At 38.4% G+C, this 17,361-nt stretch overlaps 1 protein-coding gene across 5 annotated transcripts in view; it reads right to left on the bottom strand.

Annotated features, from left to right (window-relative positions):
• Positions 1 to 9,798: 9,798 nt before the first annotated feature.
• RNF111 (ring finger protein 111) overlaps positions 9,799 to 17,361 on the bottom strand; it is an 81,710-nt gene continuing 74,147 nt past the window's right edge. For 3 of the 5 annotated variants that reach the window (XM_065901206.1, XM_065901216.1, XM_065901222.1), the window contains exons 10-13: positions 16,164 to 16,256; positions 14,711 to 14,806; positions 13,112 to 13,215; positions 11,328 to 11,445 (exon numbers count right to left, since the gene is read on the bottom strand). In XM_065901206.1, the coding sequence (XP_065757278.1) occupies positions 11,328 to 11,445; positions 13,112 to 13,215; positions 14,711 to 14,806; positions 16,164 to 16,256 (411 nt within the window). Of the gene's footprint in view, positions 11,446 to 13,111; positions 13,240 to 14,710; positions 14,807 to 16,163; positions 16,257 to 17,361 lie in introns of all 5 variants that reach the window. The other 2 variants (XM_065901212.1, XM_065901200.1) reach the window with 2 other exon arrangements.

Below are 17,361 nucleotides of genomic sequence, written 5' to 3'. Positions count from 1 at the left end.
TTTGATTGCTGTCAGACCTTCCTCACTTCTAATTTCTTATTCAGCTACCCACCTTTTTCTCTTGTTCCTGGGATTCTTTCCCTCAGACTTCCAGGACCTTCCCCCAGTGGGAAAATTTCACAGTCAGATAGCCACTGTTGATGCAGAACTCAAGAACTTCAGGAGGCAAAAACTGTCCTGGGTCAGGTCAGAGCTGGAAACCTCACAGCTTTCCTAGAAGTGCCATAAACAGGCACTAGGACCATCTCAAGCTCAACCCAGGGAGCTGCTTAATTTGATCAAACATGCTAGATTATAAGCTACAGGAGGGCAGGGGTGTTGGTTCTGTGCCTAGAACAAATAAAGTGCTTATTTATTGTTGAATTTTTATTAGGATTTATGTGGGTTATGTACTAGATTATCATAAAAGTCCAAAAGCTCAGCTCATGGTCATGGTTTCTATATCCTTGAAGAATGTTTTTCTATTTCTGTTCTTGGTGACTTTCAGCAGCTGTTGTTCCAGATCACAGTGGAAGCATAAAGGGCCCAGTTTAATTTATGTATCATTAATTGTGAATGAGACAATAAACAAATTACGATTTTCACCAGCTGATTTTTATCAGAACCCAGCTATCTTCCTAATTACTACCATGTTCTCTCCCTCAGTTGCTCTTATCCCATTTCTGTCCCCTACCCTAACTGCCTACCTCTTCCTGATTTCTTTTCTCTCTCAACTACCTAGAAGATAAATTTGCCATATTAAAATTAAAATGTCAGTATTTGCAAGGCACTGCAGAGAACAGAGAGAAGGATAAAGTGCAAGCCATGCCCTCAAGTTCAAAACGAGGAAGGGGAGACAAATAGGAACAAAAGTATTTTAAGAGGCAGAACCTATAAAATATTGAGCACAAATAATATGATTAATTCAAAATAGGGATAGGTGAAGGAAGGCTTACTAGAAAGGGGACATTTGAGCTTTTAAAGGAAGGGTTAGATTTTGGCAAGCAGAGATGGCAAAGGCATTCAAGTGGAAACAATGAGAATAAATCTGTGGAAAAACAAAGCAGTCTGAGGCATTTGGATTATAGAAATGTTAAAGATAAAGCTGAAAAAGATCCAGAAAATAAGGAATCACGGAAAGTTTTTAAGAAGGATAATGACCTGGTTAGAACTTTGTTTTAGAAAGCTGACCCCTGGAGGCAGCACGAAGAATGGACTATGGAAAAAGTTTTCCCAGGTGAGACGTAACAAAAATCTGACTTGGATGAGTATAGAGAATAAAAAAATGGAAACAGGTATGAGAGGCATTACTGGAGAAATGAGAGAACCTTGATAAATGACTAAATATGGATGACAAGGGGAAACAACTGCAAGGTAACTTAAAAGTTTTGAGTGGTTAGGTTAAAATTTTCTTTCAAATGTTACCCCAAATAAGTAACTTTCAATGCTAATTTCTTTGGGGGTAGGGGCAGGTCACTTTTCTTACAAAGACTTTTTTCTCTGCCTTGCTTGCATCCATCTTGACCTACTACTTTCACCTTGACCAATATGTAACCGTTATCTATCCCATGAAGGTAACCTGGTTATCTGTTGCTGGCTGGGCAGGGTGCATGGGTATGTCCCAGTCTAGGGCCTGTAAGTCTGCTCAGTAGCAGGGAGACCCACAGAGGTAGAAAGAAAGACCTTTCTAGTACCTTCATGAGCCTCCACTCAAAATGAGTCTCTAAAATCTGGACCTCAAGCTTGCAGATTATTCAAGTTATTTTTGTTTTTTGTTTTGTTCTTTTAATCTACTAAATGCCTTGTATAAGCAAGAGGGCATTAAAAACTAGGTCCCTGCCCTCATGGTGCTTGAAATATAAGGTCCATGAAAGGATAACAATATAATTAACTCATCCTTAGAAAGTGAGTAAAAAAGTAAAAGTTCTGTTGAGGATAATAAACCATTGACTCAAGAGTTTTAATATTATGCTGTTCGATTATTCATGCATTTCCTGTTCTCTGTTATACCAGATAAACATTGTAAGACACTCTTAATTTTTGTATCATATCCTAATCAGCTTTGGTGGAATCTTGAGGAGTTACAGAATGCAGAGAAGGTCCCAATTGGCGTATCAAGCTGGCTTTTCAGTAACTGCCCCCATTCTGGGCTAAACTGTGGCTGTGGGGTGTGCAGGCCTACTGGGACATGACAGCCAATCCCACTCTCACACAGATGGTAGAGTGCAGACTGTGTCTCATTTCCCTTCAGTTTGTATTCCTTTTTCAATTTGTTCTTATTCTTTCCATTTCCACACCTTTCCTTTAGAAACCTGTGCACCCTTGGAAAATACCACCATTCCAAGACCTAACTCATTAGCATGAGTGAGTTCAGGTTAATTCCATACTTTTTAATGCTCAGGCCACAGCCAGAGTGATGATTACTTATAGGTATCATATTTTGAGGAATGTTTATAAACTGGAAATATCCAGAAAATGGTGACAAGAATAGGTAAGAGGCTTAAGATCCAGTCTAAACAAAAGGGTTCTAAGGATATTCCACTTTGAGAAGAGACAAATAAATCAAGATGGCTGTCCTATAGTATCTGAAGAGCTAGCATATAGCAAGAAACCAGACTTATTTTTACACTGCTCCAAAATACAGAATAGGACCCTATGACTTATAGGAACATCTACCAAAGGAACAGAATTATTTTTAAGAATTAATGATTTTGACTGTTTACAAAAGAAATGTACTTCTTCAGTAAGTAGTGACCTCATCATCCCTGGAAGAATATAACCATGGGCATAATTGGATTAGTCAGGGTTCTTCAGAGATAGACAGATAGATAGGGAATTGGCCCACACAATTATGGAAGCTAACAAGTCCTACAATCTCCAGTCTGCAAGCTGGAGACTCAGAAGAGCCAATGGTGTAGTTCCAGTCCAAGGCTGGTAGGCTAGCAACCCAGGAAGAGCCCATGTCTCAGTCTGAGTGCAGAGACACTCAGAGAGAAAAACAGTGTCCCAACTTGAAAGCAGTGAAGAGGAGAAATTCTCCCTTACTCATGGGGTGTGGGAGGAGGAGAAGAGAGTCTTTTCGTTCTATTCAGGCCTTCAACTGATTGGATGAGGCCCACCTACATTAAGGAGATTGCTTTACACAGACTACAGATTCAAATCTTGATCTCATCTAGAAAACACCCCCCAAAATAGACCCAGAATAATGTTTCACCAAACGTCTGGGCACTCAATGGTGCAGACAAATTGACACATTAAATTAACCTTCACAATAACCATCTATCAAGGACACTGCAGGACTTCCCTGGTGGTGCAGTGGTTAAGAATTTGCCTGCAAATGCAGGGGACACAAGTTCAAGCCCTGGTCTGGGAAGATCCCACATGCCGCAGAGCAACTAAGCCTGTGTACCACAACTACTGAGCCTGAGCTCTAGAGCCCACGAGACACAACTACTGAAGCCTGCACGCCTAGGGCCCATGCTCCGCAACAAGAGAAGTCACTGCAATGAGAAGCCCACGCATTGGAACGAAGAGTAGCCCCTGCTAGCCACAACTAGAGAAAGCCCGCACGCAGCAATGGAGACCCAACATGGCCAAAAAATACATTAAATTTTAAAAAAAGTTAAGAAAAGAACACTGCAGAAAGAATTTCTAAATTACACAAAGATATGGCAGTCAAAGGAACAAAAATATCTCCATCACATAAGTTTCTTTTTCTCAAACATCAGTGTGAGGAAGTCAAAGTTCCTCCACCACTGATTCCTCCTCTCAAGATTACACTTGAGAAAATAAACCATTTGCACACATGACTTCTCCATATGCTAAACTTTGGCTTGGGGGGAAAAATGTGTTCAGGAAGTTTGTACTAGGAATTATAACACAGCAATGGCACTTGTTTTACCTTACTGTGATGAATTAAAGATGGTCACAATTTTTCTTTTTTGCTGCTGCTACTTCTATTAATAGGTATAGTCTTTTTGCCCTCCCCTTGAATCTGGGCTAGCCTTGCTTTGACTCACAGAATATGGCAGAAATGACACTGTGCCAGTTCCAGGCCTAGGTCTTAGGAAGCCTGGCAGTTTCTTCCTTCTTAAGAGAGCTCTGAGTCACCATGTAAAGAAGTCTAGCTCTCCCTCACTAGAGACACCACATCAAGAGAGATGCCCAGGGACTTTCCTGGTGGTGCCGTGGTTAAGAATCCGCCTGCCAGTGCAGGGGATACAGGTTCGAGCCCTGGTCCGGGAAGATCCCACATGCCGCGGAGCAACTAAGCCTGTGAGCTGCAACTACTGAGCCTACTCTCTAGAGCCCGCGAGCCAAAACTACTGAGCCCACGTGCCACAACTACTGAAGCCCGCGTGCCTAGGGCCCATGCTCCGCAACAAGGAAAGCCACCACAATGAGAAGCCCGTGCACCGCAATGAAGAGTAGCCCCCCTCACCACAACTAGAGAAAGCCTGCGCGCAGCAACGAAAACCCAACACAGCCAAAAATAAATAAATTAAAAAAAAAAAAAAAAGAGATGCCCAGTGAGTCTTCAGCTGTCCCAGCCATCCCAGCTAAAGCATCAGACATCTAAGGGAGGCCACACTGGCATTCCATCCCAGTAGAGCTCCCAACTCAATACAGTCACATGAAGAACCCAGTGGTCACACCACACTGAGATATGAGAAGTTCCTGCCCAGCCCTGCCCATATTGTACAGTGATGACCAAATAAATATTGTGTCTAAGTCACTAAGATTTGGTGTGGTTTGTTACATAATAGGTAACAGATATACTTACCTGGGAGTATTCTCAATCCTTGCACCAAATAAGCTTGTTTGCTGGAAGTCTGTTTTGTTTTGTTTTTGCTGTATCAGGTCTTCGTTGCTGCATGCAGGCTTTCTCTAGTTGTGGCGAGGGGGGTTACTCTTCGCTGTAGTGCGCAGGCTACTCACTGTGGTGGTTTCTCTTGTTGTGGAGCACGGGCTCTAGGCACGTGGGCTTCAGTAGTTGCAGCACATGGGCTCAGTAGTTGTGGCTCACAGGCTTAGCTGCTCCGCAGCACGTGGCATCTTCCCGGACCAGGGATTGAACCCATGTCCCCTGCATTGGCAGGCGGATTCTTAACCACTGCACCACCAGGGATATCCCTGCTGCAAGTCTTGTATCTTACTGTTTCCTATGGTGTCATGGCTTAGGAAAACATAGCACAGTAGCTAGGATTTATAATTATTTGTAAACTGTGAACCTCAAAAACATTATTCTGGGACTTCCTTTGTGGTCCAGTGGTTAAGACTCTGTGCTTCCAATGCAGGGGGGGCATGGGTTCGAACCCTGATCGGGGAGCTAAGATCCCACATGCTGTGTGGCACAGCCAAAAAAAAAAAAAAAAATTATTCTTGGAAAATTTTTCACACGGGCAACTTGAATGCCTGAGCCATTTCCAGATATTTTGGCATTTGGTTACCTCCTGAGGGCACAGTTGATTTAGCGCTGAACCACGGATCAGATGTAATGGAGAGCCCTGGGAAGGACTGAAACCAGTCTGATAGAATCTTTGGCCACAGAAGTCCAAGATGTCTGGAGACCGGGTCTTGACATAGGGGATAAGACAGTTACTAACTGTGGTGTTTTTAAAATGTGTACACAAATTCTTGCTACACCTTTCTTCAAATGTTGGAACCCAATCAACTCCTCCTGAGTATAGGCTATATTTAGTGACTTGTTTCTAATGAATGTAATGTGGCAAGAATGAGAGTATTCCTTCTGTGACTAGATGAAAAATATCACTGTGGCTTTCTACTTGCTCTCTCTCTGTGGTCATTTGCTCTGGGGAAGCCAGCTACCCTGTTGTGAAGACATCTGAGTCCCACATAACAAGGAAGTGAGGTCTCCTGGCCAACAGCCAATAAGGAACCGAAGTCTCCTATCAACAGCCATGTGAGTGAGCCATCTTGGAAACACATCTTCCAGACCCAGTAATGACGTGAGATGACTGCAGCCCCAGCTATCACCTTGACTGTAACTTCATGAGCCTCCCTGAGCCAGAAGCACCAAGCTAAGCTGCTCCCAAATTCCTGACCCACAGAAACTAAGACGTTTGACGTTTAAGCCACTAAGTTTTAGGGTAACCAAACAACAGACAGGTAATACAAAGCTTTGGGGTCTGGGGTGTGCGTGGCTAACAACAAAGTTCTAGGAACCCAGGTACACCATAGCTTATTCTCTGAGCAAATACTAACAGTACGGTAGTCTAGATAGCAGTTCAATAAAGATATCCATTCCTTTTGAAAGCCAGGCTGGAAGACTTACCATATCTCTTCCAATTCCCTTGTCAAAAACTCTTCTTGAGAATCTAAAAAACAGAATCCTTAGGATAACAGGTTTGGAGCATCCCATATTACGGGCCAGATTGGAAATCTGAGTATCTTGAGCTGTGCTACCAGCTACACAGGCAATGGCAGAAGCCAAACTCTTCCTTTCTGTAACACAACATATCAATAACAATCTGTAGAAGTTTACTCTCCAAAGCTCCCCGCCCCCGACCCTGCACACATACTGTATATCACCACCTAAAGCAAAACTGACTCAGCGTAGCACACAATGAAAATTAGTATTTAGTGAATCTAACCATTCTCGGTAGCGATGATAAAGGATTAAAGGAGATATGCAATTTCTTTGGGCTAATCAAAAGCTTCTCCTGGCAACCTACACCTTCCACACACTCTTGGTCTCTCTAAGAAGCAGCCTAGAAGCAGCTAATACAATAACATAGGCAGCTCAGCCGTGTGCTTAATTAATCCTCAATGGGCACCAGATCCCTGCATAACACAATTTGATGGGAAGGAAAATTAGGAGAGATCGAGAAATTCTAGCTGTTAATCTCTCCGTAATATTTTATTTTAGCTCAGAGAGGCAAATGGTTTCATATCCTGTGCCAAGTCTGATCTATTGGCAGCAGCTGCCTAAAACACAGCATTGGACGGTTTTTATGGGTAACGATGTGCCTGATGTGACTTCAAAGCAAAGGAACGTGTGCTGGGAATCTTCCATTCCTCTGGTAGAAGAAAAATTTGAAGGGCTGCAGAGGATTGTTCATTCTTATCTAGTAACCCGTTGCTTGGACTCGGTAAGAGTAAAGATTACAGCAAACACTGATCTATGGTTCAGCATCTTGCTATGCTACCATTTGTCAGCACGGGCAAAGGGTATTTGGGCGGTGGGGTGGGATGAGCAAGCATTGGGAGAACGTATCTTCTTAAGTATGTCCTATATGCAAAGCTCTTTACACTCATCTCATTTAATTCTAATAACAAACTATTTCTGTTACAGATAAGAAAGATGAAGCTCAGAAAGCTTAAGTTTTTTAGAGTTAAACAATTCTAAGCCCAAGTCTGTCTGACACCAGACTGTATTCTTTTCAAAACTCCAAAAGATCAACTGTGTGGCCTGTGAATCTGTATAGAATACAGAGGAGAGAGAAAGAAAATATTCTTAGAAAGAAATAGCTGTTTTGGACATAACCCTGAATTCAAGGAAATGAGTGAAATCTATAACTGAGAGAAAATATTTCAATACTGCTATATCCAATATTGTGACATGTCAAGTCTTGAATAAGCAAGAAAATTTACTGTTGCCAGAGGTTTTGGAAGTTAAATTAGAAATCAGGATGCAGGGCTTCCCCGGTGGCGCAGTGGTTAAGAACCCTCCTGCCAATGCAGGGGTGCCAATGCAGGGGACACGGGTTCGATCCCTGGTCCGGGAAGGTCCCACATGCCGCGGAGCAGCTAACCCCATGCGCCACAACTAGGCCTGCACTCTAGAGCCCGCGAGCCACAACTACTGAAGCCTGAGTGCCACAACTTCTGAAGCCCACGCGCCTAGAGCTCACGTTCTGCAACGAGAAGCCACCGCAATAAGTAGCCCGCACACCGCAGCGAAGAGTAGCCCCCGCTCGCCGCAACTAAAGAAAGCCCGCGTGCGTAGCAACGAAGACCCAACACAGCCAAAAATAAACTAATTAATTTTTTAAAAATCAGGATGCAGTAATAACTAAAATGTGAAAAGAATTTGAAAAAGAATAGATCATGTCTATGTATAACTGAATCACTCTGCTGTATACCTGAAACTAACAACATTGTAAATCAACTATACTCCAATATAAAATAAAAACTTTAAAAAAATCAGAGATATGGGGACATATGTATATGTATAGCTGATTCACTTTGTTATAAAGCAGAAACTAACATACCATTGTAAGGCAATTACACTCCAATAAAGATGTTAAAAAAAAATTCAGGATGCATTTTCTACAAAATTAAGCTATTCCCATTTATGAAAAACTAATCATAAAATGTCTACAGCGTTTACATTTTAATTTGTATTACAAATAGCATTTTTAAAACAGAGCTAGTTTTCTGTCAAATAGTTATTGTTCAAATGATGAAATGTGCTAGCAGCTTAAACAAACTCACCAGATAAAAAAAATGTTTCAAGTATCAGTTTATCACTTGCATATTAACAACGATGAACATTTCAAATGATGAAATGTGCTAGCAGCTTAAACAAAGTCACCAGATTAAAAAAAATGTTTCAAATATCAGTTTATCACTTGCATATTAACAACGATGAACATAAGGATTTGCTGACAAAAGAGTTTTTAAAGTATTTGGATAGCTATCACTGAAATTTTCGTTTTGACATAAGATGTAGCAGGATATGGAAGACACCAAAACAAAGCACAGAAAGTTAAAATACTAAAAATTATTTTCTTTCTCACTTGGTTCATTACTAATCACATTTTTCTGTAATTAATTGCAGTAGCTTAAGAAGCTCCTGCATTAACAATTCAGGTATATGCTACAAACACTTGCATAAAATAAATTTTAAAGTAATGATACTTTAGATTTTAAAAAAATCAGTAGCAATCATTAAACAGGTCAATAGGTAGTTGTGCAACTAAATCTGATATAATATTAAAAAAAGAGAGAAATCTATCTGTATTTGTGTTTTGGGGAGCATGAAGAAGGCCTCCATTGTATAGAATTCTCCCCATCTTACCCCTTGGCACAGACCCTGGGTTTTCCAGTGGTAAAGTCCTACATCCATCACAGGCTACCTGAAGACAGGCTACTAGCTCTTGTCCCTAGTAAGATGGCAAACAAAGTCTCTCTCTCTCTTTTTCTCGTTCTCATTCTGTCTTGCCACTCCTCTCACAACACTTCTACAACTGCAGCTTAATCATCTAGTATTCTTTTTTTAATTTTAAAATTATTATTATAATTTTTGGGGGGGCTGCATTGGGTCTTTGTTGCAGTGCGTGGGCTTCTCATTGAGGTGGCTTCTCTTGTTGGGAAGCACGAGCTCTAGGCGCACGGGCTTCAGTAACTGCAGCACGCGGGCTCAGTAATTGTGGCTTGTGGGCTCTAGAGCGCAGACTCAGTAGTTGTGGCGCATGGGCTTAGTTGCCCGTCGGCATGTGGGATCTTCCCGGACCAGGGATCGAACTCATGTCCCCTGCATTGGCAGGCTGATTCTTAACCACTGTACCACCAGGGAAGTCCCTAGTATTCTTTTTAAATATATTATTTTATATCCAAATTTATAAACCATAGTCCATCCTCCATCTCTACACATACTATGTTGAAGCATGCTGATACTGCCAATTACTACGGTGTAACATTTACTAATACAAAACAAGGGCAAGTAGCCATAACTGAATGAATACAAACATCAAATTATGCAAATGTCAACTTGAGTGAGATCACTGTTTTGAATCCCAAGATGTTCAGTGTAAACAGATTTATAAAAATGAATTATGAAACACAAAGACAATAGAAATATAAGTTATTTATTAATCAATCCACTTACAAAGCAGGTGGCTTAATGCAAGCTTATCGACATCTTCACATATGACCCATGGGAACATGTCTTCCACATACAGACAGTGATGTTACTGACTGATGCATTTGCAATCTGGGGCATATTAAGCATATTTAGACAAATAAAATTAGGCTATCCTGTATATGAAAGTATCTTGATAATACACATCCTTAAGTGGATTAAAACTTTCTCCAAAGGAGAAATGTTAGTACATTAACTTAACTTTAATATTCTATATTATGCAGTAAATCTTAACTATAGAAATTAAAATTTTTAAATCAGTGATCGACTCTTGGTAATGTATGAAGTGGGAGTCTAAAACCAGAGCAACAGTAGGTTGACAGTATAATTTGTGCCTCACAGTATCTGCAGATTTACTGTTTTCAAGTTTAAAGAGAAATAAAACAAGAGACATGTAGATTCAGCTGACTTTATTTATCTTTAAACTAATAAAAATCCCTTTAAAAGTGATCCTGGGACCTTTAGAAGTTCTATGAATGCACAGATACCTGCCGATGACTGCAATTCTAAATCCTGACTAAATGTGTTTACAAAAATCAATGTAAGCAGATATCTTTAATATACGTGCTTAGCAGAAGACTGAACAAAATTCTACATGTCTTCTCCAATTTCCCTAAAATTTTGTTAAATCTGCAAGTATGTACAATCTAGCTAATTGAAATTGCTATTTAGTGTTCATCAGAGCTGTTTCACAGCAGCAAAAATTGAATCTGGGAAATAAAGTTCTAAACAATGTAGGAAAAAGATAAATACAATCAGAACAGCAGTCTAAATGTATGATATCAATATTCAACTCTATCTGCATTGTGCCGAAAGGAAAAGGATACACCAAGAAAATTTCTATTGATCACTCTGGTGATGTGAATACCACCTGCATCTGATTGAAAATGGTTTGTATTCTGTTCCCAGTATCAAGAATGGTATTTAATTCAGAACTCCATATTGTAAATATACAGCAGCCATTTTGTCCTAATTAAGGAATGTCTTAATACACAATATTATCATTTTCTAGAGGATCTTTATACATTAAACTAAAGTACATGATTGATTAAATTAAACGTTAGTAATGGATAAAAAAAATTCGTAATTCTCAAGACCTGGTACTATGTAAAAAACAAAAAGACCACGAAATTCTACTTACTAAAGCAGCTAATCTTGCCTGCAAGTTTAGGGTCACAAGCCCATAATATGTGCAAAGAAATGCAATACAAGGAACCATGCAAAAATACAGTAAAATGATACAGGAAAAATGTCAAATCTAGAAAAAAAAAGCTTTTATAAATACATCAAAATCAACTGTATACATAAACTGTAGGTCTAGCATTAGTTGTACCATATAGCAGAGCCAGCACTCTAAGTTCACGGCTTCCAAATCTGCGCAGGTAAGTCATGCCATCTTTGGTAGACTGCAGTACCAGGAGGGTGGGAATGAGAGGGAGGGTAAGAGTTCTGAAACATGGTGTCAACTTTCACTTGGCAGCTGGGCCTCAATGTCCACTCTGCATATGGGGCACTTCTTGTTGGTAATCAACCACTGGTCAACACACACTTGGTGGAAAAGGTGCATACAGGGAAGGCGTCTATTATAGGCAAAAACATAAAAAGCAAAAATTAATTTTATGACAAGTGTAGTGCATTTATTTTTAAACAAATGATACATGTAATAATTCAGTAATGTTCTGAAGTTACTAAACATTTTTCTCTTCTGTTAAAAAAATAAACCAAAAAAAACACCCCTCCATACTCAAGAGTTACACCTACATTAAGTTAATACTCTGGGCAATATAATGTATAAATGACCAAGATAATTAACTGTCACAGGTATGGAATCAAATTATGTAAAATCTCAAGAATTTTAAGAACAACAATTACATTAGCAATTATTCCAGCTTTGCTTCTCTACATGAGCTGCCAATGCACTGGAGTTGGCAATATGTTTCCTGTAACATAATACTGTAAGTACATTTTTAAATATCAAATCATTGTATTTGTGAAGCACTTTCAAAAAAATCTCATTTAATTCTCTCTCAAAAGCCTTAGAACTTATGTTGTAAATATACAGCAGCCATATCATACTGATTAAGGAATGTCTTAATATGCAATATTATTTTCTGTCTACAGGATCTTTACATATTAAATTTAAGTACCTGATTGATTAAAGGTTAATAATATTGTTTTCATGTTATATCCACTTAATTCTATGCTACTCTTTTAAAATTGGGTTAAAAAGAGACATTTACTTTAGTACACTACACTACCAATTGGAAATTGAGAAATAAAGCTTCCATGCAATAACACAGTAACGTTAAATCTAAGTGTAACTGTAGGATAAAAGTTACTAACTTGTGTCCCTTTCAACTTCCACCCCCGTTAAGAGTTGTCATACATTTCAGACTTCCTAATATTTTGTAAAAATAGCTAAAAAGAGGTGTTCCAATTATTCCTTGCACAGTATTGTCAATATTGTAAAAACAATTATCATCCATATTTATAAATCTTCACTGGAAATAATACAGTGTTCAAATAACCTTATATGGGGTATAGTAGACAACTTTTTATAACAATTTTTCTCTCTCTTAGCCAACTGAAGAAATATGATAAAGTTTTCCTTATAAACTAGGGCAACAAGACTACTATACAGTTTTTATATATGTTATAGAACTTGTTTCATATGGGATTATGTTACATTAGAAAAAACAAGAATAGGAACAAAACAATTAAGAGATTATAAAAAGAGAAGTCTAAAATTAATGTTTGGTTAGCATAATAACATTTCCTAAATCACAAAGTTGCAAGAAGAAAACAGTCTACAAACTGAGAGGAAATTTTAGAACAAGATTACTTTATAAAAGATACTGTAAAACAAACTGCATGGAGCTAATCTGGATCCCCCTCTTTAAGCTCTGGAGAATACATTAATACATCTGTCTTGGCCTCCAAAGCCTCTCACCTCTCAAATTCTCCTTCCTGCAAGATTTAAAGAAGACATTTTTGCCCACAAAATTTCCCTGGCCAAGTCTTGGTGTGGCCCCAAAACAGGTAGTATATTTCCCATCCACACCCCTTTGCTGTTAATACAGACACTTTAATCTTTTTTATTTCACTCACTATAAGAAGGCAATTCTACATGTCAGAGACTGGTAACAGGGTATGCCAGGAGTAATCTTTATTTGGGTTCTGGTCTACTTTCAAATAAAATCTTGTACAGTTTTGACAATGGATTTTAGATAATTAGTGTCTAGTTACCTCACATCTTCACCTTCCTCTAAAATAGACAAACAGATAGTACATTTTTCCTCTGTGTCTTCCTCAGTCCCTTCTTCCCCATCTTGTTTGCAGTGCAGTTTCCTCTGTGAGAACCAATCAGTTGTTACCTTATTAGTAGAGATGACATTATTGAACAACTGAGTAAAGTCTGTGTTTATTTGAAAAACAAAACAAAACAAAACCACACATTCACCCACAACTTATTTCCCAGGCAAAACTGTCATGAATTAAAGGATGAATTAAGTGACTATTATCAACTAAGTGTTCTTGTAAGACCCTTAAATAATCAGCATCAAAAGCAAAATTAAAAGTAACAGAAATTCATTAGCTTGAAATTTATCATTTTTAATCACAATTAGAATACTATATACTACTTTTGTCCTATCATGAGCACAGCCAAATAAACTTTGTTTTACTAATGAACATTTCAAATAACATTCAAAAAATTAATGCTAATTATAGTATTTAGCTTAAACAGTTGAAAGGACTTTACTGGTAATACCTCATTAATACTCTTAGAAAAAGGATGAAAAAAACAATGAACAGAAATTTCACACTTTATTAGTCTCTATAGGATAGAACACTGTTGTCTGTTGAAAGAAATTTATTTAACATGCCTAGTCCATAACTTCTAGATGTAATACTACATAAGGAATATAAGGGTAGAATATAAGAAATGTAGGTCAATTAAATGTCCATCAAAATAACTGACTAGTTAAATTATGGTACTACTGTATGATGGAATTCTGTATAAGTGATGAAAAAGAATATGGATCATCTGTAGGTGCTGATATAGAATGAAAAGAAAATGTGCAAAAATGTGTGTATATTATCCTCTTTATTTTTAAAAGTGAAAGAAAAATATATACATATGCCTATTATTAAAAATATGTGGAAGAATACCTAAGAAATGTTTAAGCATGATTTTTCTTCTGGGAAGGAAAACTAGGATCAGTAGGGTAACAGACTTCAGAGTATATATTTTTATACTTTCAATTTTTTTAACCACATGCATGTATTGTTTTAATAATAAAAAATGTAGGGCGGGCTTCCCTGGTGGCGCAGTGGTTGAGAGTCCGCCTGCCAATGCAGGGGACATAAGTTCATGCCCCGGTCCGGGAAGATCCCACATGCCGCGGAGCGGCTGGGCCCGTGAGCCATGGCCGCTGAGCCTGCGCGTCCGGAGCCTGTGCTCCACAACGGGAGAGGCCACAGCAGTGAGAGGCCCGCGTACTGCAAAAAAAAAAAAAAAAAAAAAAAAAAAAATGTAGGGCTTCCCTGGTGGCGCAGTGATTGAGAGTCCGCCTGCCGATGCAGGGGACGTGGGTTCATGCCCCGGTCCAGGAGGATCCCACATGGCGCGGAGCGGCTGGGCCCCTGAGCCATGGCCGCTGAGCCTGCGCGTCCGGAGCCTGTGCTCCGCAACAGGAGAGGCCACAACAGTGAGAAGCCCGCGTACCACAAAAAAAGAAAAAAAAAAATGTAGTTGCTAGACTCTACAAACTCAAAGGAAGTCCATAATATTAAATGTTATGCATTTCAATAATAATGTAGATGTTTCATAAAATAAATTCTTACTTTTTTGTATTTATGTGGATATGTACATCTTTCAATTGTCCCCTGGGATGCTCCACGATTGACATTTCCTAGTCTTTCTTCCAAATGAATAAGTTCCTGAAGGTGAAGAATAACTAGTATTAAAAGTCAGGATGATTATTCCTTGAACAGCACTGTCAATACTGTAAAAGCAATAAAGTTCTATATTTATAAACCTGCAACGTAAATAGAGTATTCAAAAAGCCATATATACAGTAAGGCAAATGACTGTTTATAATTCTCTTCTCAGCCAACTGAAGTGGTATGGCAAAGTCATCCCTGCAGACTAGGGCAGCATATTACCGCATGGTACTATGTACATCAGTAAGCATGTGTGCATGCATGTAGAAGATGAAATCATTGTAGTAAAATAGGCAAACAGGTCAAACAATAGTTCTAAGTCCCAACGACTCCAACTTCCAAACTGACATGAAGAAACAAAACTTTACATCAGGGACTTCCCTGGTGGTGCAGTGGTTAAGAATCCACCTGCCAATGCAGGGGACAGGGGTTCGAGCCCTGGTCCAGGAAGATCCCACATGCCGCGGAGCAACTAAGCCCGTGTGCTGCAACTACTGAAGCCTGTGTGCCCTACAGCCCATGCTCCGCAACGAAGAGTAGCCCCCACTCGCCGTAACTAGAGAAAGCCCACACGCCGCAACGAAGACCCAGTGCAGCCAAAAATAAATAAATTTTTAAAAAAACCAAAAAACTTTACATCATATTCAAATGACTTGTTCTTCCTGAAAATTCAAACAAGAAGATATTTAGCGAAAAACTGAATTACTTAGGTTTATTTTTCTATAGCAATGCTTCTCTGAAAATTAAGCTTAGTCAAAAAGCATTAAGCATCGATTGTAGTAGGAAAATATTAGAAAAACCTAAATGATTTTCTAGGAGAATGGTTAAATTATATTCATCCACACAGTACAATATAAGAGCTATCGAAAACAATGAATTGGTCCAAAAAATGATAGTACTGATTTCCAAGATATATTGCAAAAGGTAGATTTATATAGAAAATGTTACTGCTCAATTCTAATGTATTACAAACATCACATGGGTTCAATAAAGCACGTAAGTCTACTGCATTTATTTTTGAAAAAAACATTAAGGTTTTTCTCTCACATTTAATAGTATGGTTCTTTATCTGATATTTATATTAATTCAATAAATTTCTACATTCTTCTGTATTAGATATTTTCATTTACCCTTCTTCAAATACTTGGGTAATTTCTGACACTAAAATTAATATCACTTATAAACTTTTCTATAATAATCCCTAGAAGCAATATCAGAAATTCAGGTATTTTACTGCTTTCTGATCCCCAGCCACTGCAGCAATCCTATACAGTTGTAAATATTAATATTACATATATTCTCTCTCTGCATTACGGATACTGTGGCAAATATCTTCATTAATTTTATTACATACCTCAAAATTGCCCCTGAAAGGACCTCTGAATGATGTTCCATCCAAGCCTGATGAAATGTAACGAATGTGAGGATAGCCTGCCATGTCAGGAACCTATTTTAGTAGAAGAGATAGGCTAAATCAATTAAGAATAGGCTCAAGTTTTGCTGCTACCATTGAATAATTCAGATACTCAATTCTCTCCATCCAGTTTCTCACAAAAATCAACTTCAATAAGTATATATAGCTCCAAAAAAGCATTCTGTTAACAGGTTCCTCTTCAAAAATGATCTCTTTTATAATAACTCAAACCGTCATCAGAAGGAAAAAAAAAGGGAACAGCAGTTCCACGAGATAACAATTCTCTTCTACTTGATTTATTTTGCACAAAGAATCCTAAGTAGAAAATACTCAAACCTAAGAACGACGTTCTTAGTAGCCTAAACGTATAAAGGCTAAAATTTTATAAGATCTGATCAATTTCAGAGAGCTTTATTGAACAGTATTAAGAAACAGAAATGCACAAAACTTAACTTCAACATAAAAGTTTTACTCCACTTCCTCTAACTCCCAAATAGTCAAAGGTACCCTTGGCTCCTTTTTTGGTTTGGCTCTGTTAGTGAAAGTTTTAACAGTGTTTTCTAATTTTTTTGTTAGGCATAGTCAATCCTTATTATTCATGGATGTCTTTGTTGCGAACTCACCTACTTGAGAGAATTTATTTGAATTTATTTGTAACTCCAGAATCAATAGTCATGCTCTCACAGTCATTCATGGACCTGCACAGAGCAGCAAGAAATTTGACTTGGCCAATACGTGTTCCCAGCCTAGAGGAAGAAGACCCTGCCTAGTTGTTTCAGCTCTTACACTGTAAACAAGTGTCTTTTTTGCAATCTACTTAGTGCAATGTTTTTCACATTTTTGTGCTATTTATAGATCATTTTATTGTTTAAAATGGCTCCCAAACAAAATGCTTAATTCTTGGCTAGTGTTCCTAACTGCAAGAAGGTTGTGATGTGCTTTATGCAGAAATTACGTGTAGATAAGCTTCATTCAGGCATGAGTTATGGTGTTGTTGGCCATGAGATCAATGTTAATGAATCAACAGTATATGTCAAATAAGGTGTCTCTAAACAGAAAAACACATTAAAGCAACGTAATGCATTGACTGGTTGTTGTGACTAGAAGCTTGCAATAACCTAGGGCTGTATTTACCCTT

The sequence above is a fragment of the Phocoena phocoena genome, chromosome 2 (assembly GCF_963924675.1).
Source record: "Phocoena phocoena chromosome 2, mPhoPho1.1, whole genome shotgun sequence".
In the NCBI taxonomy this organism is placed as follows: Eukaryota; Metazoa; Chordata; class Mammalia; order Artiodactyla; family Phocoenidae; genus Phocoena; species Phocoena phocoena.
This window is presented reverse-complemented; position numbering and strand designations above follow the sequence as displayed.